Below are 26,985 nucleotides of genomic sequence, written 5' to 3' on the forward strand. Positions count from 1 at the left end.
CCAGCTAGATTTATAGCATAGGCGCGCGGAGTGCATCACTCGATACACGTGTACACGATGGCATGTATACTATGTACCAGCTGCTCGTGATGTTTGACGAGTTTGCACATACAACACATTTCTTTTTTTTTTTTTTTTCCTTCAAAGTTTTGGCACATTGATACAAATGAGGTCAGGATGGTGTACGTGAATTTAATCCAACGGACGCTGTCGCTCTTTTCTCGCGCGGCGCGATAATTAAACGCACGAGGTCAAATTAATAGCGGGGCAAAGTTCCGAGTGCAGTCGTTTTCAGGGGAAACGGCAAACGAAGCATATAATTGTAGTGTGCGTTTAAGAGGGCCATTTGTCGGGGGAGCGGTATACAATTGATGCAGCGAGTGTTCACACGTCGACTAATGAACCGAGAGAGGGGGGGGGGGCCGCCTGCACAAAAGAGCCGCGAACGAGAGACAACTGCCTTAAAAGTGTAATTAGAGAACCGGCGGAGGGGGTGTGTAACTTTCCCTCCTAGGCGGCGCCATCCGGTATATATGTGTAGGGACCGAAGGGAACTTTGCGCCTGAATCATCCAACTTTTTCGCTCCTCCGCGCGGGGATTTGGGTCATTACTGCGAATCGATACGGGGATGCATTTGAAGAAAAGTCGGGGGGGGGGGGGGGCGTCTGTTCGCCATCCAAATGCATATTCCGTTTTCGCGGGGGTAGGCCGCTCCCGTGTAACCGGCTCGAGGGGCCGTGTAATTAGATTTTATCGGGGCGCGAGCGAAAGTTTTTCCCCAAAGTTATTGAATTTTGCTCCAAGTTTCGAACGGGGAGGGGCCGTGAATTAATTAAGAAACGAGCCGCGCCCGGAGTAAATTACGATTTTGTTTTGATTCATGGGGCCCCTCTTCCTCGGCCCCGAAACATATAACACGCGATGCATACGGCCTCTCTTTAAAACGGATCCTTCCCCCCACCCACAAATGCCATTTCGAAACTCATTTTCGAGTTTTCAGTCCTGAAAAAGAAAAAAAAAAAGTCTCCTCCCGAGTGGTCCAAAAGCGTCTGGCTAATCGAGCGATTAATCACGGGCCCTTCCCAATTTCGAGCGCAGTACGATTAATCTTCATTCCTTCGGGGATGATTGTCAGCCTAAGGGCGCAGACGAGTCTTTCGCAGTTCCGTGTGACAATCCTGTTCGGGTGGTCGTGTGTATAGCTTACCTTGTAGCTGCGAGGTCCATCCCCAGCGACACCGTTGCCGGCCGAGAGGAGCGTCAGCAGGGCAAAGAGGGCGATTAAAAAGCAACTGCTCCTCGAGGCGGGGAGGGGTGGCCGGCCGGTTTTGCCCATCGTCGTCGGTGACATCTGCAAACAAATTTATGCGTCGGGTTTAACTTTGATGGAGTTTGCGGGGATTTTGGGGTATTTTGCATTTTTGGGTGACTTTCTTTTCTTTCTTTCCTTCGGGATTACTGTAACGTTTATTGAATTTTCGTTAGACGATTGGGTCGTCGAATGACAAACCACTGCAGTCGTAACAAAAAAAAAAGAAACAATTGGAGACTGTATTACTCTCTAGAGGTACGAAATTTCGAGCTGTGACATTATATTTTCATAGTTCCATATAAGCATTCAGGAATCATCAAAGGGGTCGTGCTTTTTCTCTCTGGGATTTCTGTTTCAATGCTAGGAATTGAAACGCGGATACGAGACGGACCAGAGTAGAGAGAAGGGAAGCAAAAAAATTCCAAAGAGTTTATACGTCGCACCATTTTAATTACCATATAATTACTTACATCTTCCTAGCCGAATTTACTTTTTTGTTTGATGACGTACACATTTTCACGCATCAGTGATGTAAAATTAAAGATATTTATGTAAAAGAGGAATTTAAAATAATTAAACGTATCAAGTTGATCGACTCAACGAGTTTCTCAAGAGGATACCCATCGCAGTTACACTTTCCTCGTGCTGTAAATAGTGGAACTTTTTTTAAGTGTACCACCCTACGGGTATATACGTAACGCTAACGATTAGGCGATCCAGCACTTCAAGGTTGGCTGATGTGCTGATATGAATATATATACGGTATATCGTTACCATCAGGGCAAAAAATATTATTCTCCAAAAAGCATCACGTACATACAACTGTTACCATTGTCTCTTTCGATGAGCACAATAACGTCGAAATCAATTGTGCTTATAACTACTTCGTATTAATTATTTACAAGATTGTCACGTTATTATACCTTACTATTATTTACCATTGTACTGTATAACTGTGTAATTGTTTGCAAGTAAATATATACGTGTTTTACTCAAAATTCCTTGGATTATATACCACAAGCTTCATTATTTTAAAGAAAGTATTTTTCCTTACACCTCCGCCGAAAGTTCGTTCCATCTGACCCGATTTTGAGCTAGAAAAAGCCTCATATCAGTCCTGCCATATATGCGCAGAACGAAGTGCGCAGATATATATAGTTATATATTCAGCACCGAGAAGCAGCAGTAGTTATACAATACATATATATATATACGGCTAACGGAGTTAAAACCTTTATAGTTTATACAACACAGAAAATCATTGGATATTTATTTACATAAATTATTGGATGTATATATATGTATATTTTTTTTGCATAATTTACATGTATAAATAAATTTATTAATTTCACATGAACAGAGTACACAACACAAAATTAAAACTACCTAATTAATGTTTTTTTGATCAGTTACTTTCACTTTAATGATTTATTTAGTATATAAATGTAGTATATACATGTCATATTACAAAAATAAACTATGAAATCTTTTATTTAATCGAATTATGCTTATCACAATTATAATAGTTATTGATAATAACCTGATTTATTTTGCACTTACGGATATAAACATTAGAATTTTTAAAATGATCTTTATAGGATCCATGATTCGAATTTAAACGGATTTCTCTTCCTCTCGTTTTGCCAGCACGAGCAACCTGCACAAATCCTCGGCCCAATCTGATTCTATATAGTATACTACAGTCTCGGCGAGCGTATATATATAGATATACCTATACACATGTACACTCATCTACGTGCATTTAAGTGGTATTGTTCGAGCGACCGATCGATCAATAATAATGCATAATGCACTAAATCTTTGACTGGATCTTTAAACCATCATTTTTAACAAAATTAAAACCGTGGTGACGAACTTTCGGCGGAGGTGTAAGGAAAAAAAGTATACGTACCACGGCCAAAAAGTGGGGCTACATCTGACCGCGCATTACCGGCCTCGCCTTCGGCTCGGCCGATAATATAGCGCGGTCAGTAATAGCCCCACTTTCTGGCCTAGGTACGTAATATACTATAACGGAATGAGATAAGAAAAATTTTCTTTCGATTCAAAGAACTGAATCGTTCAATGCGAGTGAGTGTGAGAATCGTTAAGAAAGAAGAAGTGAAAGAGAGATGTTTATCTTCAAAAGCATCGTTATTATTTATCTGATGAAGAGAAACGGTGTTGGTTAACAAGTTCCAATAATATCCCCACGTGTCGGAGCTCCTTTAGACTTTAGGGCTTAAGACGAAATTTGAGATGTACAGCACGTACTTTACAAAATAATTTATTACATCGACTACTGTGACCGTAAAATTAATACTCATAAGTACAAAAGTCCAAGAATATACTCGAGTCGTGCTGTACAACAGAAAGATAAAATTTTCTACAATAGAAAGTGAAGAGCCGGCAATTTTCCAAGGAAACGAAAGTGCACGAAAGTCACTCCCCGAAATTTCGACATCACCACGTAGCTGCGATGGCTTAAGCTCCCCAAGGCCTTTGCTACGTGACTTTGACTATCCTATACTGAAGCACTGACTCATATCCACTCAGTGGCCGTCACTGCATATAAAAAGGGAGGCCAAACGCAGTTTTAGTTCAGTCGACTCCTCCACCTCGGAGTTGGTGGTCCCACACTGTCCGGACCCGGTGCTCGTGTTGGTGCTGTGATACCCTCCCAGTCCTTATTTTTCAAGTTTCCTTCCTAAACTGAAGTTTCCTCGCTATAGAGGGACGCGGCCAAGTACTGCCTCACCAGCACGGCCGCGTCCCTCAGAGTAACGTGTTGGGCTCTTTTCCTCTCAATCGTTTCAAAAGTGTTGGATTAAATTAAAAAAAAAAAAAAAAGGGGGTTCTTGAGGCAAAAATGGTGGTCACAGTCGCTGCCGCAACCCTCGGAATTTTCAGTTCCGAACTCCGTGCGGCCCTCTTGTTATTGCTCTTCCCGTGGCCGGTTTAAACCATCACTACTGTTGTACTGTCGTCCTTTTTTTTTTTTTTTTTTTTTTTTTTTTTTTTTTTTTTTTTTTTTTTTTTTTTAGTTTTTGTTATGGTTTTTGCTGTTTATTTCATTTTTTTTCGTACTCCTGCTGCCCAGGAGTTTTTTTCTTTATTTTATTTTGTTTTTTTTGCTTTTTTGGATATCTTGGATATGTATTTTTTTTTTTTTTTTGGTCGGACCATCCGGTAAGCCTTTTTTTTTAACCGTCTTCGACTGCACCTCCTCTCAAGTTCGGAAGCAGCTCCTTCGGTGCAATGTATGGCAGTTCTATACTCCAAATTATTTCTGCCGATTTTCTCTGGCCTCGTTGCTCCCAACAGCGATGGCCAGCAGGTTTCCATTGTACCTTCCTGCCTTGCCGCCAAACCATCCCATCGGTGCGATGTCGATTCCGGGGCTGGAGTCCTCTTTTCTTTATTTATTTTCTTCTTTACTGTGTCAGTACGTGTCACAGCAGTGAGTCCGATGTTGTTGTTTACTTCGGCGGGGGAGAGCGTAGACGTGCCTTTTGCGGAGCTGTCGTTGGGAAGCCTCGGACCACACGTGCATTCGTGCGAAAGAGGTTCCTTATATACTCAAACCAAGGATTTTTCGCCGTTTGCGGGATTGTTTTTATTTTATTTTTGTATCAAAGTCAATAGAGCCAACATCGATTAGCCGCCTAGCGATTTTCATTCCAATCATTGGTCTTTTCCTTTCGTTTCCCGTTGACTAATTTTTTTTTTTTTTTTTTTTTTATAAATATTTCGATCATCAAAAATATATCACATGCACCCACCCGACGCAGTTAGTAATAGCAGCAGTACGAGATTGGGTAAGAATATTTTTTTATTTCATACAGTAAAGTTATAAAATATGGAAACTAGAAATTTCGTTTCTAAATGTGATTTTTTTTTTATTTTTCAGTATACATTAAACAATTTCATTCCATATCTGGAGTTTGATGTGGAAACTAAACAAGCCAGTCTCGGACAATATGTAAGTTTGATGTTTTAAAAATAAATTTTTTTTTTAAAGTAAAATTCTTTGAGCTTCAATGTAAATATTCTACAATTTTTTTTTTCAGCGAAAAATTTGTTAACAAATGCACAAAACTATTCAAAGTACTCGAGGATCACAGATATCTGATAGCCGAATCACAGAAAACCCACAAGTTGGAAGAAAGGTGATAAACAATTTTTTCTACATACTTTTAGAATTGAGTAAAAATTTTTGTTTTAAATACATTTTTTGTATTTTTTTTTTCAGAAATCGCATCTTGCCAACTTGGGTGTTGAGGGACTTGATCAAAATACACCAAAAATATTGCAGCAGAGAACATTTAAATATAAGCTTTATGTATTTTTATTAGACCGTTTCGATGTACAGAAAAACTTTTTGTTCATTTGGAAATTCATATAACTATTAGACTTTGAAAACCTCAACTTGTCGCTTGTACACTGAAAGCCATTGTGGTGGAATCAAATAACCGCCAATGAATTATCGATCGAAATAAACATTTTTATAAGAAAAAAAAAAACAAAAAAATTGGTTTATTTATCCAGCTCATCAAAAACTACAAATAAAACTCATACGTCTCCGATTGGAAAATAATTTTGTGACATCAAATCAATGCCCACGCAAGGTCCACTCACGCGTCATCCATCATAATTATTTTCGAAAAGTTTTATACCATGGCGTTGCATCGAGAACGAAACAACCATGTCTCATCTTTTACAATGCATGTATACTCATGAATGCTCGTCACTCCATCCAGACGCGTACCACGAGCGCCGAAGCTCACCAAGTGTCAATGCCCAAAACGATCTAATTCGCTTAATCGAGTGCCTCCGATCCGCGGCTGATCGGAGCCCTCCCTTCGACACACAATGCACGGATTAACCGACGCGGCAAAAGCTCACATCGCAAGCCGCCTCGATAAGCCCGACGCGCATCGATAATACCCCCTCACTTTGAACGCTCGTAGTTATATACAGGATAAGGCAACGTATACATATATATGTAAGCTCTCGCTCCTCCGACTGTTTAGCCGCGTAATACGCACAAGGTACGGATTAAAAATTCATATCGACGTCGTTTCTGCGGTTTCGCCGTTACGGCATCGTCTGCAGTTCTGCTGCTCCGGCGCGCATTATTCAACGGGATTTGCATCGATTAGGGTCCCATTATTGATTCCGTGGGTCGGGGGCTTCGTACACGGTGAATCAGCAAATCATCGATATAAATGGTGGATTTTTTACACCGAGGAAAAACAAATTTATTACATTTTTTTTTTTTTTTTTGCTGATGTAACGAAAAGCATGCCTATGATTTTCTATTTTGTCAAAAAAAAAATCAACGTAAAAAGCGATGAGTAAAAGAAGAAGAATTGTCCCTGTCTTCGGTACACATTCCAAGACGCGAGCAAATAAAACGAGGCATCGGATTTTCCTTGGCTCGCGTCGGCAAATCGTTTACTCCTCCAGCAAGAGGATCGAGGAAAATCGCTTCCCCTATACGTATATGGGTATACGCGTGTATCCATCCATCCGTCTTTATATACGTAAAATGAGACGGAGCGGGCCAGAGGATTATAAGGTCTCGGGAGGGTCTGGAGGGTAGACAAAAAAAAAAAATATCACGAGGGACGATACATACAATTGGCAACGGATCATCCAACCGTGTATATATATATTATGTAGATGTATGTGTACGTATAAACGGGAGAGGAGAAACGGGCGACAAGTGCCGTGCGTAGAGAAAAGGGCCATAAAAGTTTATTTGTGCGTTGGCTCTTATTCATACTTGGGTGTCCTTTTTTCCTTCATATCTCTTGTGCACCGTATAATCCTGTATTTTATGCCCACGCGCGACTCGCCAACGGAGGAGCTTCGGGCTCCGCGGAATAAACGAAAGTCCCGCAAGTTACAAGCGAAAGTTCGTGCTTCCCGAAATCGCCCTTGGGCATCAAAAGCACTATCCTTGGCCAGGGGGGCGGTGGGGAAATAAGTTTACCATATCCTTAAACACCCACTCCACGCGAGGAAAAGTAGCTGGGGTTGTTATTTTGCTGGCTCGCGTGTATAATGACAACCGATAGATTGCTGGGAACAGCTCACGGAGCGAGTGTATTCGAGCGCGACAGAGGGAAAAAGGAAATACAAGGGGGTACGAGGGGGAAAACGAAGGACTTATATATAGGGACAAAAAGGCGGAGAAAAAGAAAGAGGAGTCGAGCGACGCCCGCGAGGGCGTAAATCACCGACACGTGTAATTTCGCGCGGAATTACACCCCGGCGCGCAAGCTTCTTCTCTCGCGTGTATGTACACTAGAAAACCGCCCAGCCGTGCACTTGCGCGCATCCGTTCGCGATTTTCCGAGGTTCCTCGTAACATACGTGTGTGTGTCTTCTGTCGTCGTCGTTGTTGTCTTCGAACTTTCGCAATATCGCTCTCGTTCTCATACCCACGATTCACCGACGCGCGTATACTACCCTCTTTTCTACACACGTGTACATGTATAGGTGTGCACTTACGCTCGGCTGCCTGTTGCGGCGCGCCTGCACGCAAGTGAAAACCTCGTCTCTTTTTTTGACAAAGTCCGTCGCGCAAGTTTCTGGCTACTTGTGCGTATAGGTATTACTTGCATTTTGTTTGTCCTTCCCAAGGACACAGGTACCTACACATGGAACTGGACAGGAGATGGGCAAATTGTTGCGTACCTAAAACCATTTTTTTTTTTTTTTTTTTTTTCTGACCACCTATTATCTTCAAACAGTACGAAAGTAAAAAATAAAAAAAGAAGACAAGCCGGAAGCGCACCATACAGGTGCCTTGATCATAGTACTATATTTGTTTTCAACCGAATCCTTCGAGTTCTTCGCGAAAGCTCATATTTATTTTATTTCATAATTGGTTTGTATTGCCAAGTCCTCACTGACGCGTACCCAAGTTTATCCAAACTCGGAGTCACGGAAGAGATGGACGTGTCCAAGAGTGCAGCCAAAGTCCTGTGCTCAGAGATACATGCATGCGCAAGCTCCGGAGGATAAACCACTGTAAATACAAGAGATCCGCTGGAGGATGTAAGAGGCCGAGACTTAAGGATCCACCGGGTACAGGAAACTTGCTCTCTGCTGCGGGGATAGGAAGATTTACTGCCCCTGTAACAACTGTAGCAAGGAAATGGAGGAGATGAACGCTCCCTTACACGGTGTATCCTACTTTGACTCTGTTGCGTTGGAGTCTACGTAATACGTTGTATTGTGTGGACGTATTTCACGGAGAATTAAGGGCATACAGTTTCCGAGAGACGATTTTTTTTTTTTTTTTTTTTTTTTTTTTTTTTTTTTTTTTCGAAGCTAAGAGAGTGTAACGTGGAAACTGTTTTTTTTGTTACCATGTGATGTAGTGTACACATCCAGGCTGTCACCGCTTTATCGGTTCTCTTCTTGGGTGATCAATTTCAATGAAATTCCAACAGCTCGTTTGCACGTTTTCGGAGGCAAGCTACCAACCATTAAAATATCTCTTAATCCACCGAGAGACTGATGGATCACACCGAAATGAAAAAGCACACTTATTATTGTTTCCTTTCGTTGTTGGTACAACTTGACAGATCGATATGTCAATCACATGTCTATCGTGAGTATTTAACAACAAGAGTAGACTGATGATTACAACTTTTTTTTAATTTATTTTTTTATTTTTTTTATCATGTTCCTCATCACCGTAGTCAAAAAAAAAAAAAAAAAAAAAAAAACAGACGCCAAGCTCCCAGAGCTACAATGACACAACAGTCAAACAAAAAAAAAAAAAACATACATTGTTCTCCAGAGGTCGTTTGTGCGAATCAGCGTAACTCCCGAGTCTTTTCACGGCTGATTAGACCGTGTAACGTTATTTCACGGCAAGCCGGTCTGTGTGACACGGGACTCGGAAAAGATAAAAAAAAGAAAAAAAAAAAAGAAAAAGAAACAAAAAAAGGGGAAGAAAGAGGGCGAGCGCCGAGTAGACGGAAAACCAGCTTCGGTCCATACACGGTATTTCCTCGTTTCAGCAAAGCCAAGCGTTCCTCGCAAGCTCTTCCCACACCGCCGTACACTTTTCTTTTTTTTTTTCTTTTTCCTTTGTCAAAGCTCGCGCGTTCCTGTTTCCGAGGCCAAAGTTACTCTTTGTGAATCTTGTTCGTCCGTCTGTTTGTTAACAGCAAGTCTCTGCATAATTTTCTGTTAACAAATGACTCGGCAACCCCCAAAGATTTCGCCACGGCGAAGAGACGTTTCGTTGTTCTCCAGCATCAGCCGGGGGTACGATGATCCACAAGAGAATTTATTCCCGCGAGTAAAGTAGCAAATGTTGTCGATCCATAACGCAGGTCTCCTGTCAACTCCCATACCTTTGGGCTCTTCTTTCATTGGCGACTAAATTTTCACTTACGCGCCTCCCAAGTGCTTATTTCACTTTGTTTCACTTTGTCCGTTTTCTCTTCCGAACAAGAGTATAATATATTACCCTTCGTACTTTATGTACATGGGCAATCAGGGCGTTCAAACAATTTTTTTTTTTTTTTTTTTTCTCTTGCATCTGGAGGAAAGGGTATAGTAGGCGTTTGGGCCAAGTTTTGTATTGGTAAGAATGAGAGGCGATGATAGGTACAGGCAGCTTCTTGGACAAGTTTACGAGCGAGGAGGAATATATTTTGCTAAATTTTGTCATCAGCTTTGTTTTTTTTTTTTTTTTTTTTTAATCTTTGGAAACGTCAAAGCGATGCCTTGTGCTGGATCGAAATTTATACGCAAGCTTTGGAATTTTTATTAACGTTTTTTATGCGAAAAAGTGAATCCTCAATTTTGCGAAATTTATGATAAAAAAGTATAAAGTCAAAGGGTCTGGGAGCTATCGGAAAAGCAGCCTTGGCGGCTATACTTTGATCTATTAATTTGGAAAACCGTATCACCAACGAAAATAAAACGCTAAAAGGTTTACGCTGGCTCGTGAGCAAATGTGAGTAAAACAAGAGCAAATAAACTTTGCTCGAGGAGACCATTGCTCGCGAAAAAACTCAAGTTTCTAGCTGAAGCAATTTTGAAATATTTTTCAAGAACGTGTCGTGAATCGAAGGATAATTTTACTCATCAATTTAAAAAAATGATTAAAAAGGGAAATGAGCAGCGTATTGATAATAAACTTTCCGACAAAGAGAATGAAGAAGAGAGATTCAAGGGCCCCTGGTAAAAAAAAAACTATTATTGCTAATCTACCTGCCGAATCGAGCAAGAGATGCGCTTTCCTACATCTTCCTGTCTTTCGAGCATCGGTTTGACACAGTTGATTCGAGAAAATTCTTTCCTCTGAAAAACGCACGGAATGTACTATGACATTACATCAATAGCTCTCGTGAGAAGAGAAAGCACTCCGTATTGACATCGGGGTGTCCAAAATTGAAAATAAACACACGCGCAAGAGATAACGGGATCCACAGAGCTATTTCATCCTCGATGCTTCGCATGCCATTAGACGAGCGAGAAGAGAGAGAGAGAGAGAGAGGGTAGAACTCCATCAAACGCGTCCCGCAAGAAACGACACCTCCAACCCCCCCAGGGAAGGCGAGCTCCTGTTTGTCACCACTTTGCTCGCTTTGAGGTGTCTTAAGCCGTCGGCCAAAGTCGCGCTCTCTAATCCACCGACAGTTTAGCCAGTACTTACGTACCTCTCCACATATATTCTATCCCAGGGTACACGTATACACAAGTACACGATAAGATAAGTTAGTACTCCAGGGGATTACCTTGTATACACATGTACACCTGCGCCTCGTTCGCCGAGTCTTTGGAACGACTTTTGTCGAGTGCGTCTGTGCTCGAATGGCCTATTAGACTCGCGTTCACCCACGCGTGAGGACGATGTTGCGCACGTTTTTTTTCTTTCACCGCGTTGATCGTAGATCCACAGATAAATCAATTGTACCAGCTCCAAGGATGCGTTTGTTTGGGCGTTCAATGTTTGCTTGATTGGACGAGCGCATCGATATTTCATAACAAAGTAACTTTCGTTCGTTCTGACGATCTGTTGATCTTACAGTGTTTTGCGCGCCGATCGAGGATAACCGTAACACAGTGGGGATCGCCGATACACGCTTCCGTCGTGTGGAACTTTGCGAAATACAAACAACCGACGTTGTCGATCCGATCGTTGCGGTGGGACTGTTATTTACTTTTTTGATGGTACCCACGCGGATGTAAAAGTAAATTTACGCAGAGCAAACGATTTCACGAACGATTGTGTGTATTTAACGTTGCTCTAACAATGCTTACGCGGTTGTTTTATATCAAGCTAATAAACAAATGACGAATTTTTTTTCTAAATTAATTCAAACGTAAATGGCATCGGTTTACACCATACGCTCCGTGTATTAGTTATACGAGTGTTACAGCTCACCGACCAAACTACGTGTAATCTGACATGAAAATAATTTCTTTTTTTTTTTTCCCTACTGAGCTTGAGTGTCGCTAAAAATATTTCAAAGAGCCACAAACTTCTCCTTTCCTTGTCAATCATATCTTGGAGCTTTTAAACTTCGTTCGATTTTTGCACAACGAAACCCAAGAAGGGCATTGCTCTTTTTCCCATTCGTTTGGCCGTGCTTCTCTTCCTCCCGACTCCTCATTCCTTGAAAGCTTTAATCTCCCGAACTCGGACATGTTTCGACGCCACGTCACATCACCGCTACAACAACCCAATATGGTCAACGATTGTTGTTCACGGTAAAATACAAGGGATGAATAATTTTGTCATCTGTACACGAGAAACGCGAAAACCACGGGCCCATTCGATCGCGACTCTACTCGACGTACGAGTTTCTCCAAGGAAAAGTTTGCTACAGCCCAGTGGTCACTCACCGATTGCTCCCGAGAGTGCACGTGTATGTGGTCCCAATTAAAATTCCCGTACCACACGCTCCAGATCCTCCCAAAGTATCGACTTTCCCCCCCGTGAAATGGGCCCCTCCCTCGCACGTGGACATCGAACTTTGAGGAGGAAAAACACAAACACTCGCGCATGTAGCGCTGCAATTTCACGATACGTACACGGCAATCGTGGCCTCCGCAACGCTTGAGAGCGCTCGGGTCGATTTCGCGCCATGCATTATAAACAAACAGCGTGAAATCGTCTCTAGTTCCGTGGATATATGACGGCTCGGTGCATTTGTGGTTTTTTTTTTTTTTTTTTTTTTTTTTTTTTTTTTCTATATGCATGTAAGTGCGGACATCGGAGAGACGAAGCTTGGGGGCTTCTTTCACTGCCCGATTCTCGCACATTCCACCGAGGCAGTAGTCAACGCGAGTGTGCGTGTCTTTTTCATGCGGAGTTGGATCGTTTATATATTTTTTTTTTTAAGGGTATAAGAGTACGGTGATTAGTTGCCAGGTGGGTTTTTGGCGTGGGTTGGGGTTTTTGCCCTTGCAAGTTCACTCAGGCGAAAACGCTGGATTTCGTCAAGGTAAGTCCGACATCGAGAGCTTTGGACTTGTAATTGAACGTTTTTTATTGAAAACATGACATTTGGTGTAAAAATACGCCCATAAGTATACGTGAATTTTCAGAACTAAAAGCAGATAGATATTTTTCCAACGGACATTGAGATTTTTTCTTCAAAAGCTTTTTTCAACGATTAGATCTTGCACGTATGAAATGTTTAAAAATTTCATCAGATTAATATAAACCACACCCTGGAATCGAACAGACAAAGATTCATTGAAAAACCCTAATGTAACGGAATAATGATATATTAACGTAAACCCGAAAAAACCGTATTTTTTTTTTTTTTTTTTAACAATATTGTTTCAAGTAGCAAAAAAACACCTCTTACCAACGGCAGTACATGATCATACCCCCCGGGTGCAATTAAACGAAAGCCCACACGTCCCGCAGACGCTGAAATCGTGCGAGCGCAATTGAAAATTACACCCTTGGCCTTAAATTGCCCGTACGATAACAGCAGCGGGGCAAGCCAGTCAAACTCGCGTTAGGCACACTTGGCTCACAACGGAAGATTGTCATGCCGCGGGTGCGTTAACCGGATAAACGAGGGGATAATTTCCTCGTCGGCGTCGTGTGTTGTCGAGGAAAAGTCGATCAACGGGGCGGCAACGTCTCGGGGAGACAGTTGATGGTAATTAGTCGCATCCCCCAGTGCTTGGAAAAAACAAGCACCTGCGTATGGAAAAAAAAGAATTAATGGTTAGTTCGTGAATGTGTTGGAAGTTAAACGCGTGAAACGATATCTCCCTCGAGCTCCTTATACACCGAGCTTTGACGACACACATACACGTGAGAGACCCTCCACTTGAGAGGTCGTCCCGAGCTTTGTTGAACAATGTCCGGTGGAAGCCTCTCCCTTTTCCATTGTCTCGCTTCCTTTCATCTTCGACGGCGGTTATTACACCCGTACTCGTGCATTATATCCTCCCGTTGCATCGGGTTTTAATAAAAATTCTTTCTCACGGTATACATCTCGGCTGATTGGTTTACTCCCACAACACATGGTGTTTCGCTGATCTAACCAAGCTTGTGCCCTTTGTCTCTGTACAACCCTCTTGTTTGACGATGATGTGCTTTGGTGCCAAACCCCATTGTGGCATTCGTATCGTGGATCCTCATATAATACCAAACACGAGTACAAAACAGCTACACGTATAGAAGTGGTTCATCCGAGGGGACGAAAAATCACAAGGAGAAAACCATCAGCCCGTCACCTTCCACCACGTGTACGTCATTTTGCTCCTTTCACTTGTTCAAACATTTTTGCCGTGCCATTCGCAAAGGTATGCGTATTATTTACATCCAAGCGTTTACGTATACACGCGTGCATATACACGCAGGGAACGCGAACGAGAAACGCCGCGAGCGAGAGCTGAATTGGAAGATGTACCTACACATGTATAAAGCAGTGGCGCGTCGAGTTAAAAAACATTTTTCCGCGCATTTGTGTTTTTTTTTTTTTTTCTTTTTTTTTCTTCTCCTCCACGTGCAGCGTTTTCTCGGACTTTTCTAACTTCCATACCCTATTACCTGCGCGTCTCTTTGTAGTTCCCGAGGAAACGATGCCGTCGATCTATATTCTTCTCTTCAATCTCCCACGCCCAGGGGCCCACGCTTCGATCGCGATTTTTTTTTTTTTTTTTTTTTTTTCCCTCGAGCCTGGATTCCCCTCTTTTCTGTCTCTCGTGCAGCTCTATACCCAATGGCCATTGCGCTTCGTCGAGCGGAAAGAGTATATATGACTATATATTTATTTACTTTTTTTTTTCATAGCTACAGACGAGCATACAGATTCTCGTTTCTTATCAATTTTTGAGTGTCGAATTTGACGGTAAACAACCGGTAATAACCGATCGTTTAGCCAAGAGGGCAAACTTTAGTGTGCATACACTACGTAAGCTCCGTTGGGAAGAGCTAGCGCCCGACTAAGGTCAATATCTGGCGGAGCGCAGCGATTTCATTGGAGATTAGTTATCGGGCGAACGGGGGTACAGGCCACAGCTCGCGGTCGCTTTGCACTTGTATCCGTGTATACCTGTGTACGTGGGTAATACATATACACATACATGTCGAAGGAGAAGTTATACGACGCCGCAAGCTCGACTCTTCTCTCGTGTATAGGTAGGTACCGTCGAAGGAGGTTGTACATAATGTCGTAAAGCGCTAGATTGAGGTTTGCTTACTTACTGCGTTTCGGATGCTTGTAGGGGCTTGTCGAAAAAGTTGGCCATTAATGGCATTTTTTATTGTTTCATCATCAAATATTGTTGTTGTTCCAAATCCAAGCTTATCAGTTGAATAAGATAAACCCGGGAGGAGGACTGAGCTTTGTTTGATTAAAATAAAAAATAATCATCTTCTTGTATGGACGAAAGTTCACTCGCAACAAGAATAATTGTATTGAATAAAAGTTATTGGGTGTTTTGGTAGTCAATGAAACACTCGTTGAAACTGTTGGAAAAGTACTATTGTTTTTTTTGTTTGTTTTTTCAACGGCTCATGAACAAAGGGCGTGCATCGAGTCCGTGATCAATAATACTCTATACCACCGAGCCTTCTGAGCTTGTCGATGAGTTCCTTGAGCTTCATCTGCAAGGCGTCGATTTTGGCCTTGAACTCCTCCTCCAGCCGGCCGATGGCCACCCTGGCTCGTTCCAACAACTGCTCGTACCTTTCCTGGCCGATTTTCTTCGCCTCCTCGATGCGAGCCTCCCACATCTCCTTTTGCTCCTCGACGACCATCTTTGCCTTCTCCGCGATTTCGTCGATCTTCCTCTCCAGCTGGTTCAGCTTATCTCGGATGATCGCTGTTATCAAGTCGCGCGTCTGTACCTTACGGGAACATCGAGAAATACCATTACTAGCTATGGCAGAAAAATGTCTTGTACGTCAAAGTGCACGGATATTTACTTGGAATTTTACTTGGTCCTCAATGTCCAGCTCATTGATGATGTCCAAGTACTCATTGGGGATGCCTTTGCTCTCGACATCCGTCTGTTTGACCGGAGTGGCCTATGGACAACAAACAGCGAGAGTTTTTCCACAGATGCAAGCGATAATAAATAGTAAAAAAGAGAGGATTTCCTTTTAAAAATAATCACTTACCGTGACAAAGGCCACGCCTACGAGCACAAGGACCAGAGCTTTGGTGAACATTTCGAGGGGACTTTACTTTGTGATCAACTCGACTAAAGTGCGACCGACTCGGCGACTGGCCGGTTCTTTTATATAATATGTATACGAGTAGGATTGCAAAAAAAAAAAAAAAAAAAAAAAAAACCTTGAGCAGACAGATGGTAATCTACGAGCATCGAGATAATAGCGATGTTTGCTGTCGCGTTATTCAAATGATACTTTCTCGATTGAAACAAATACGATGATTTTTGCGAGTTGATGGGTATACGATAATTTTGTCAGTGGGCATGAGATTGCGGGGCTGATTTTTTTTTGAGGGGGTGGAAAAGTGCGTGTACTGCCAAGGAGGAGAATCGAAAGTTAACTGGAGGAAAGAAGGGTATGGGGGAGGAAAAAGGAGGGGCCGAGCGAATGAGGGAAAAACAGATGAATCGTAGGAGATTACCTCGGCAAAGTCTTTAAACTCCGTGGGCCCTCCTCACAAGTTAATCCAATGAAAATTGGATTTTTTGACCTGCTACCTGGAAGGTTCGAGTTTGCGGGAGTTTTGTTTTTCAAACGAAAAAGTTTTGCCACATCTCTTTTTGATTGCTCATCGTGTAAAAAAAAACAGTACGTTTGACTTTTTTCATGAAAAATAAAGATGAACGATATCACTTGTCAAACGTAACTTTTATTACACACTTCACTTTGCGTAAGTCGTATGGAGGTTATCGATCTTACAACTGATTAATCATATTCAGGTTGAGTAAATTTAATTGATAACGGCTACATATCGTTGCATTTGCGGCATTAATATTGGGAGTGTATGAATGTAGTGACAAAGGAAAATAGTCCAAGTTGAGAGCTGTGATTCAATTTATTCATTTACAGGCATCCTCGTACGAATAAAAAAAATAAAATCTAAAATAGGTAAAAAAAAGTGTAATCCAGTTCCAGTTTGCCATTGATTTTCTCGAGCAGATCCCTGATTCTCATCCGTGAGTTGATCGGATAGCTTATAAAATTTGTGCTAATTCTTTTAATTTACACATACATTCAATGTCCTATACAATCTTCGTGAGGTAAGGTCGAGTTAATTTTCGGGCTTCTTTCCGATTTTCTCGAGGAGCTCTTCGATTTTCTTGCGTAATTTCTCGACCACGTTCTTGAAGGCCTCCTCAGTTTTTTTGAGCGCCTCCTCGGCCTTGAACTTCATTTTTTCGTACTCCTCTTGGCTCACCTTCTTGGCCTCCTCGAGACGAGCCCCCCAAATCTTTTTCTGCTCTTCGATGGCTGCTTTCGCCTGAGTTTCCAGATTCTGAAGCAGCTCCTTCAAGTGTCCGACCGCTGCTTCGATACCTTCCGAAACCCCACCCTATACGCAAAGCCACGATTACTTATTTACTCGCAAAAACATTAAAAATATCCCACGCTATCGTCAATTCGACTTACACCCTTCTTGAAGGCGGCTTCGTTCCCAGGCAACAACCCGACCTTCTCGAGCAGCTCCTGGATTTTTTGCTTCAACACCTCGATGCTCTTCTTGTACGTCTTCTCCAGTTTTTGGAGGACATCCTCGGCCCTCTTCTTCAGTTTCTCGTACTCCTCTTGGCTTATCTTTTTGGCTTCTTCGATGCGAGCCGCCCAGATTTTCCTCTGCTCCTCGATGACCTCGTTTGCCTTCTTTTCGAGCTCCACCACGCGCCCCTTGAGCTCGTTGATCAATTGTTTGAGCGCCTCCGTCACTTTGCTCTGAAATATCCCAACGTCACTATACGTATATGGCTGTGGTAAGGGGTTTTTTTTATTTATTTGGAAACTTACATCCGTGCGGCTGACTTCGTGCTCTTCGACAAATTCGACCGGATTGGCCTGTTGGGCGAGAAATAATTGCAATCAAATTAACTGAAAATAAAAAAAGGGTTGCCCGGAGAACATCACATTTACTTACCAAGGCGAAGGATGCGCCCACGAGGGCGAGTACGAGTAGTTTGGCGTACATGTTGAGGCTTCGGGTTTGTACTGAGCCCAGTCGAAAATTCGTCCCAACTTTTATGCCGTCAAAGTAATCGGTCGATCGTAAAATAGATACGCCTAGCCCCCGTCTAGCCGTAATCTCGGTATACACATATTATTCTAGGAACGGCTTACTTTTATTTATCTTCTCCATTATCTTCCCAACAACGCGCATTGTTCTACGCTTTGGCGATCGAAACGATTTTGTTTGTCAATCGCGTTGTCGTTGAACACGTGCCGTATACACTTTAACTCGTACAAATCTAATCGTTACGTGGGTGTATCGTCGTGATTTGTGCCATTGCTTCATATATTTGATGGAAATTTCATGGAAAGAACAAAGACGTTATCTTCGTTACGAAACGAGACTTTGACCCGAGATAAACGAAGCAGAGCCCAACGGAGTCGCGTGGTGGAAACTTTCGAAATAAATTATTGCAATGTGAATGTATTTTTTCGTCATTACCTCGTGATTTACGACGTTGAAAAAGAAAAGGGAAAATCTTTTGCTCCCCCGCGAAGATTAAACAAATTCAATATTGGCCGTAAATTGCTTTTACGTCCAATTTGCATGAGTATAAAGGAGCAACGGGTCGAAAAATCGATCCACCTTGGCACCCGCACGGCCCATTTGCCTCTCCTTGCCAGACACTTGGCGCGCGCATAATATCACTCCTTTGAGCCAATCAAGAATCAAAGGCACGGGAGAGCGGGTGATTCTTCATCGGCGCGGGTGCACTCGAGACCTAATGCGAATTACCCGGGGAAGCCAGGTCTGGACCACCGTAGAGGCAACATGCGCGCCAATCTCGGCGTCTTTTGGAAAAATTTTGCGCCATAGAGACTCGGAGGGGCATGTTGCACCCCACTTGTTTTCATGGTAAAAAAAAAAAAAACAACAGCGAGCATAAGACTCATTGCGCTACATAAAATTACGCGCCATTTCATTTTTTGCAAGAAACACGTTCCAGCTCTCTAAATTGAAGTCTCTACTCTGGCGACGTCCAATTAGGGGGTTGGGCAAAATAAACTGGTGGTCGTAGGACGACGAGATGTTTTGCCTGCCGTGGCTGCGCTAATAATGATAACAAGGATATAATATCCTCGCAAATTGTTCCGTTTTTTACGCGTTTTCTCGGACTCTGGCTTAATTCGTAATTTTTTCATTTTCCACACAGCTATCGTTGCGCGTCCACGACGATAGATACAGATACAGATCTTTTTTTTTTGTTTTTTTTTTTTATCTCAGACAAACTTCACGTCGCACGCGCTACACATTGTGTGTACACACCGTTACACAATGGCGATGCCAAAGCACACGATTTTCGGCTCTTGATACACTATTAAAATTACCCCATGGACAAAACGCGTAAAACATAACTAAAAAAGAAAAAAAAAAATCGCAAAACGCGTAAAACATAACTAAAAAAGGAAAAAAAAATCGCAAAACGCGTAAACCATAACTAAAAAAGAAAAAAAAAATCGCAAAACGCGTAAAACACAACTAAAAAAGAGAAAAAAAAATCACAAAAAAAAAAAAAAAAAATGTCCGCGTTGCTCGTAGCCCGCGATTCCCAAATACTGATGCTCGAAGTGCAAGTGGAAAAGGTTAGTTCTCCCCGATTGGGATTGACACCGTGACCGACGGGCCATTGTCGTTCCAGCTCTTCGTCCCGCACAGCAGCCCCTTCGACTCGGTTATCCTGAGCAAGTTCATCGTCAGCTTCCGCTTCCTCGACGACGAGTGGACCGACGTGGCGCCCAACCGGCTCGATTACAAGTATATACAACACACCCACCCCGTTACCTCGACTGCATATACATGTATATATATATATCACTTGGCGTGCACGTGTTATGAAAAATCGCAACCCAAAGGAACTACCGGGGCTCGAGCGGCGAGGAGCAGGCCTTCCACGGGGGCAAGTCGACCGTGTTCTCGGTGCCCGAGTCGATGCTTGCCGCGGCCCAGGAGGGCCTGGAGCTCGAGGTGAGGGTGCGCCGGGAGATATCCCGGTACTTTGAGACGCGCGGCCACGGCCACGTGATCGAAGTCGGGAGGACCCTCATCGGCGTCGACGACCTCTTCAACGGCATCGTCAAGGAGCTCAAGACCAGATGCGACCTCGGGGATTACCTGCGCCTCGCCCACGAGCGCGACCCCATCTCGAGGTTTTAACGAGGGGATTCACACGAGCCTACATACACACACACATATATATATACACGGGAAAGGATCAAGGGGACCTTTATAATTTCTTTTTTTTTTCAAAGGAATTTTGGGGGTGGGACGAGAGTTGGGTAGTTTCGCGAATTGACAGAGCTCCCCCATGGCAGGTCCTTGAAGGATAGGTTCGAGCTGGAGGAGGGTCTACCAGGCACCGAGGTGGAGCTGTACGTGCGGCTGAGCCACCTGGGGGGTTGCGTGGTCACGGAGATTGACCGGCCCAGCAGGGGCGAGCTGCACCACTTTTACGCCCAGGAGGAGGGGAACCTCGCCAAGCCGTACGAGTGCCTCGAGCTGGAGGCAGAGCAGAGCCCCGACACGAAGATCCCGGCCCTCACGGCACTCAAGGCGCACCCGTCCCTACAGTTGGAGTGCGCCTGCACCGACGAGCAAAAGTACCAGGTCCGGCTGAGCGAGTGCACAAGGACTTGCGGCACCGGCACCGACGGGGACGGTAACAAGGCCAAACCGGAAGAGGGTAAGAAGAAGAAGCGGACCAAGGACCAGGGCAACAACACGGACGCGGGTACAGCGGACAAGTCGGTCGGCACGCCCAGCCAGATTGTGGAAGGTAAAAATCGAGACTCTGGATCTCACTCCAGGGGGCGTGATTGGCGCGTGGTGAATTAACGAGGGGTCAATTGGGGTTAGATAAGTCGCAGAAGAAGAAGGCGTCGGGGCCGAGGAAGAAGAGACGCGGCTCGGGGCCCATGGTGTACATCGAGAAGAGCGAGCCCTGCCCGATTCCCGAGCCCTGCTGTCCCGTGATCGTTTGCGAGCTGCCCTGCGCCGACCCGTGCCTACCCCCCGTATGCTGCTACGAGTGAACCCTCGTTACTATACTGGCGACCGAACGACGACGCGCAAAATACATGTAACCAAAATAAAGAGAACCACTTGCTTTGACGGGCGTATTTTTTTGTTGGGGAAGGGAGACAACTCGTTTCTTCGTCCATGTACACCCTAGATTCGCATTGAAATCTGGCAGCGTGACTCTCCGCGTGTATACCCCTCTTGTTTAAGCCGTCGTTTTCCGATGAGCTTAAGTGATTGCTCCGTTTCGCCTCGTACGGACTAAACTCGCGCCGTCGAGGCTGCATTACCTACCTGCCGTCCGATTATTCTTATTCTTGAGCTATACGTCAATCCTGTTAATGGATACACTGAGTTGATGTTTTTTCTTTTTTTTTTTTCCATCGGAACTACTGCGATTTTTCTAAACATTGGGCCACTAGGTACAGGTGATGGAACTCTTACTTGGCAAACGGTATACGTCGCGCGTACACTTGTAACAGAATACCGAAACAAAGAGACATCCAAAGTAACGTCGAGGCGTGTTTATTTTTATTTTCTCCTCTTCGCTTCCAGCAAGCAGAACATAGTGCATCACGATCCATTTCGCTTCGTCACGGAAATTGATGGGCTCGTGTTGCACACACGTCGATTCGTTTCTGCATTTGTGAGAGCCAGCAGCCCTCGGCTCCTCCTTTGAAGTCTAGAGCAAATTACAATTCTCCCTTTCGGCGCGACGCTGGGGAGCATCGAGCTACGCGCGTGATGTGAATCCGCTTCGTAAAAACTACCCCCCTTTCAGGACTACAATGAAAAACAAAACAAAACTTGGGTGTACCGGGGTACGTCTGACATTTTGAAACAGAATCATGCATGTGGATAATTTTCAGCGAGAAGTACTCACAGGTGGAGTGTTTCATTCTCGATGCTGTACAATCGTACATCCCAGTTTTTAGTTTGAGCTGGAGTTTGTCGGAAACGTGTCCTCGGTGCTCATGTACACCGAGTAGATGGTGCAGAGGGCTAATGGGTCATAAAGAGAAAAAAAAAAAAAAAAAAAAAAAAAAAAAGGTTGGTTAAGGGGCACGTATGTCGCGGTATAGTATACAAGTCGGCGCTGAAATATCGACGTGCATGGCCTCCACAGCCCTGGCCAACCCCACGCACCGGTGCACCGTTTCTCGGCTCACTCTCTTGGCCCGGTCGTGTGCACTTCATCGGCTCTACGCGGCGCCCATGTAAAAATCCTCACCCGCCTTTTCCGAGATTTTCGAGACGCCGGGGAGTTCTCTGTCACTTTACGCCTCGTCTGTACGGAGACCGAGGGAATGCCGGCTGTTTTATTGCCATCGGGGCGCGTGATCGGCTTTTTGCTCTTTTCCCGTGGCCGTTTTTTTTTTTGCGCTTTTACGGGGTCGAGTTTTTTATTTGTCGTTTCATGGACTCATAATAAAAATCGTAGCAAGCTCCGTAATGAGATTTCATTACTTTAGTGCAAAGAAATTTGACGTTGCGACATAGTCCTATCGTTGTCTAATGAAATCGATCGTTTTGGCCTTGTATGGAAATTTGGTGTCGAGCGAGACTTAAGTACCTACATACCCGTGTTTGAGACTCATGGGACGATAAGTAGAGAATATAGTATAATGTTGACCCAAGTGTTTTTAATGGCACACTCTCAATTGATTATATACTTTTTTTAGTCTGAAAACACTGAAATTCATAGTGTATCCAACGAGGTATTTTTTTTTTTTTTTTTTTTTCAAAGTTTTAATGCATCGTAAATTTACCAAGTCATTCATCACGTACAGTCTGCCGGGAAGATGGAGAAGGGTCGACTCACCTGCAACAAAAATAAAGAGATAATTATTAAATCATTGTTATTACATTTTACACTTTTGAGGCAAAATTATCATGAAAAAAAAAAAAAAATTCAATGTGGATTTCAAATAATGTTTGCGCGGTTATCGGGACCAATCGACGATATTTATCACAAGATTGTAAATAAAACGACGAAATAATGAAAAAAAAAAACAAGTATTATTACGCCGTGCGCTCAAGCAAAGAGTTGGAAAATGTCAAGGGAGTTTTAATTTTTTTGTTGTCCCTTTGCGCTATCGTTACATCACAAAATACCAGCACGAGTGAGAAAACGGATCCACGGAGCATCTCATCGGACGCGAAATGAGTAGTGGCCCCGCAATGCGGATCAGCTTACGTTCGATGGTGTTTTAACTAATGAAGCCAGCGTAGGTGGTAGCGATAGCAGTTTCAGGCCAATAGATTCCTCGATAACGATCATTCACCGATGCTCTCACGCGAGCCGCTCGAAATTCCACCCCCACCCCCCTCGTTAGTTCCAAGCCATTTGAAGCACTTTTGGTTTGTTTCTCTTTTAAAGAAATCCATCCTTGATACAATTAATTTATGATCAAAAAAAGAAGGCCCCCCTTTTTTTTCTCCACCTCTCGTGTAAATCACAGATTATCGGACTCGGAAATTCCCGTGAAAAGCTCTAATGCACAGCAACGCCACTCACCGAGTACTTATTCGTTCGATGGAGGTGCAAATTAGTTTTTCCAACGAGCACGACCAGCCCCGCGCCAAACCAACCTGCAGGACTGCAAAGTGGCAGTAGGTATTAGTAGTGGCCGTGTATAATTAATGCGAGCCAAATTAGAAAGGGATTGGGCTTCATGGGCACGCCACTCCGATGCGATGTAAAGTAGGCGCGTATAGGTGCTCCCACGGGAATTCATTGGCCAAATTGTAGGGCTCTCTCGAAAGGGATAACGCATGTAGGATATACATAAGTATACGCGAGGGGAATTTCGTTTGCCCAAGAATTCGAGGCGTGACGACAGAGAACGATCGGATTGATGGGTATAATCTACAGATGGAATCGAGTGAACGTGTGCGGGCGCGGAGGCTCATATACGCGTCGATTGTTTCTTTCTCTGCTATTTTTCGTATACGTTCTGTTTGAAACTCGAGATGGTACACACAAATTATCGGATCGCGATAAAGGCCGCTCGAGTAAACGATGTGGTTGTGGAAGCTATCCGCGCGTTCAAGTCAATCAAAATTAATCGCGTAATCGTCGCAATTACGAAAACAACCGATAAACAATTAACACGACGCTCGCGTTAGTATATGGATACTAATTGTGCCCGTAAATCTCGTAAGTATACCGGCTGCTTACCAGCGCATTATTTTCCCTTTCGCCCCTTTTCTCTTTCCCCGTTGTGTAATGTATGTATACAAGTATAGGTATATATAAGCCTTCCCTTCGCGAACAATGGTAACATCGAATTAACAAAGTTCGCCAACTGAGGGGAAACGGAGGCTGCATATACGTATAATGTACTTGGGCTGAAAGTTTTAGTTTCTCGCGTCGCATTCGGGCTTGCATACATACTTGTACGGCTAGGTATGCGACAACGTCACTCGGGCCCGCAGACCTGCAAGCGACAGCCAGACTTGAGCTTTTTTTTTTTTTTTTCTACTTTTTCATTTTGTGCAAAGGCGCGAGTGGTTCAGATCTACTAACGGGGGTGGGCTAATCTTTTTTTTTTTTTTTTTTTTTTTACATCAACTTTTTGGTGATTTTGTATGATGTGCTCGGTTTATTTTTTTACATCAATACTTGTACAACTGTACTCGGAGTTCAAGTTCTCGAGTGGAGCACGAAATGTGAGAGGTGCTCGATGTACCTAGTACCTATACATGATTCGCTTTGGGGGGATGATGCTCTTTGACAAAGCGTCACTTGGACAAGAGATGCTGGGAGTGTGTAGTCATTGCACAAAATGTACAGACATATACGGAAATTACTGTACAACTTTTTTTATCATCTCAAGAAGATGATAACACCTCTTTTCTTTCTCATGAAACAATTATGGGAATAATGGTAAGCATAATTTCATTTTCTTCGAAAAGTGCGGTATGCTCATGGAAAATTTAAGTACATGATTATTTGTAAGTCATAAAAGGAGTCACAAATAATTTCGAAGCTACCAATAGGGTGCTGAAAAAACCGATGTCCTAACAATTCAACGCCACAACCATAATTATGATATTGAGCGAAAGTCCCTGATATCAGCAACACTTTGTACTTGGATGTATATGAACGAAACGGTATTCCCTCTTTCTATTCTCTCTTTCAGCACTAGACGCATCCGATAATATGTACTTTCAAGAGCACGTGGCGCTTGGCGGGGTATATAAGTAAGGGATCTGCAGGGTCTGTCGAGTCGGAGATCGAAAATATTCATTCGGAATTCAACTGCGAGATGGCTGGAGGGGAAAATTTCATGTCCACAAGAAGAAGATGAGAGTCGAGGCAACAAAAGGTGTCGACGGCGGTGTACATATCGTCTTCAGTGGGGTCATCACTGATCCACTTAGCAGGTGATGAAAGTGAGAGATGATAATTTCGTGATTAAACATCTCTCCTGGCAGTGGAATCGCAACCGCTAGCCAGTGAACTAGCTGATGCTAACACTGAAGAACATACAACAGCTGAAACGAAAATCAATATTTTAACTCATAAATTTACCAATTTGCGATTTTACTGTAGTAGTTCAACAATAGAAATCATCTTTAAGAAAAAAAGTATTAAAGGGTTAGTTGAGAAGATTTATCATTTTGTAAGGAGAAAGATAAACTCATAAAATCTATCAGGCCCATTAAATAGTTTGTCAAATACGAGTGTTCTCTTTTTTCACATGAACAATAATTCATACGGGGATAAATAAGGGTGTTAAACCCTTTGACCAATGAAAAGAGTCACTCCAAACTTTGACGAGCTACTGATGTTTTTTTTCAGTGATCACTTGTGTAAAAATAAAAAAAAAAATAAATGAAAACCATCCGATACGTAAAAGTAATTTCTTACGGTGAATAAAACCAATAATAGTAACGCATTTGTGCGAGTGCAGAGGAACCGGAGAAAAAGCAATTTTCATCGTATTTTTCAATTACCGAACCACCTCGTCTCGGACCCTGCACCTACAGACAAGGTTTGACAATCGACAGCTCGCATTTCCGCACCGTGTAACTCTCACGTCTCAAACTTCCCGTTGTATTCTTTATTCAAAGATAACACAGCACCGATAATATTATCCAGGGTAACTGACGACACGCTTTCCTTTCCTCGCCTTCTTTCGTAACAAGTAGATACGTGTAGTTGTAGTATACACATACACCCACATGCCTTGCGCACAAGCTTCGGAGTTTCGATTACGGCGGCTGTCCTACATTAGCCGGCCACGCGAGCCTAATCGAATTAGTCTCGGGCAAAGGCAGCGCTGCAACTGCGGTTGTATACAGACAGGCGGGAGGGTGGCTTTTATTTCGAGAGAGCGAGGCAGTCGGCAAAAGCGTTGGATTTAATTTATTCTTGGATAAGTACAAGGGGAAACCCTTGCGGGGGGATCAACTGTTTTTCGCATTGGTTCCGGGGAGCAGGTGATGGTGGGAAAAGTACTTCAACTTCGGCTTGTCCTTCAAAGATTTCATTGGGTCTTTAGAATGTCGCAATGAAAAAAAGAGGCTCCTACTACTCGAGTTCGAAGAATTTACTTGTTATACTTGGTACTAACAGGCCATTCCTTCATTGTAACACCTGAAATATCGATGAGAGCAAAAAAAAGGTGTCTCGATATTTGAATGCATAAAAAGCACTTTTATTCCCACGAAAAAATAAGTCATCTATTTTTTCAACCCTAAAGTGTCGATACTGATGATAACAATCAGAGATCTCAGCCGGTAGAGGTAAGACGTTGAAAATAAAAAGCAGCTGTTTACCAAATTTATCGGCCCTTTTTTTAATAACTCTAACGCAATTCTACGCGTATCAACCATAAATTAATTAAAAGGAAGAGATGGGTCGTTGGACCTCGCATAACAGCTAGCGTCGCTCTAGCGAGATACGCTCGGGCGAGGATAGCCGAGACGGTGATATTGGGACCCAAGGTTAAAAAACTTGGGGC

At 43.2% G+C, this 26,985-nt stretch overlaps 3 protein-coding genes and 1 long non-coding RNA gene across 7 annotated transcripts in view; 2 read left to right on the top strand and 2 right to left on the bottom strand.

Moving 5' to 3' along the window:
- Fstl5 (follistatin-like 5) overlaps window positions 1–26,985 on the bottom strand; it is a 152,232-nt gene that overhangs the window by 38,475 nt on the left and 86,772 nt on the right. For 2 of the 3 annotated variants that reach the window (XM_089596539.1, XM_089596540.1), the window contains 2 exons: window positions 22,783–22,835; window positions 1,209–1,352 (listed from right to left, as the gene is read on the bottom strand). In XM_089596539.1, the coding sequence (XP_089452665.1) occupies window positions 1,209–1,352; window positions 22,783–22,794 (156 nt within the window). In that variant the 5' untranslated portion in view covers window positions 22,795–22,835. The remainder of the gene's footprint in view (window positions 1–1,208; window positions 1,353–22,782; window positions 22,836–26,985) is intronic. The other variant, XM_023390223.2, reaches the window with a different exon arrangement.
- On the top strand, window positions 4,338–5,803 carry LOC149373443 (uncharacterized). Its single transcript, XR_016293336.1, has 4 exons — window positions 4,338–5,131; window positions 5,224–5,295; window positions 5,384–5,482; window positions 5,566–5,803. It is a non-coding gene; the product is annotated as an uncharacterized LOC149373443 (long non-coding RNA).
- Window positions 16,722–18,180, bottom strand: LOC149373444 (uncharacterized). 2 transcript variants are annotated; one of them, XM_089596813.1, is made up of 4 exons: window positions 17,909–18,180; window positions 17,782–17,829; window positions 17,410–17,709; window positions 16,722–17,332 (listed from the first exon to the last, which is right to left on the bottom strand). In XM_089596813.1, the coding sequence occupies exons 1-4, from the start codon at window positions 17,957–17,959 to the stop codon at window positions 17,051–17,053; spliced, it is 681 nt and encodes a 226-aa protein (XP_089452939.1). In that variant the 5' UTR covers window positions 17,960–18,180; the 3' UTR covers window positions 16,722–17,050. The 2 variants fall into 2 exon arrangements, with proteins under 2 accessions (XP_089452939.1, XP_089452938.1); XM_089596812.1 differs by having other exon boundaries at window positions 17,410–17,829.
- Window positions 19,519–21,027, top strand: LOC106640143 (uncharacterized). The gene is made up of 5 exons (XM_089596203.1): window positions 19,519–19,581; window positions 19,638–19,753; window positions 19,852–20,145; window positions 20,311–20,771; window positions 20,852–21,027. Exons 1-5 carry the CDS (start codon window positions 19,519–19,521, stop codon window positions 21,025–21,027), a joined length of 1,110 nt encoding a protein of 369 aa, XP_089452329.1.

This window comes from Copidosoma floridanum, unplaced genomic scaffold (genome assembly GCF_036245765.1).
Source record: "Copidosoma floridanum isolate Cflo_tuat_1 unplaced genomic scaffold, Cflo_Japanese_pri ptg000030l, whole genome shotgun sequence".
NCBI classification, from domain to species: Eukaryota; Metazoa; Arthropoda; class Insecta; order Hymenoptera; family Encyrtidae; genus Copidosoma; species Copidosoma floridanum.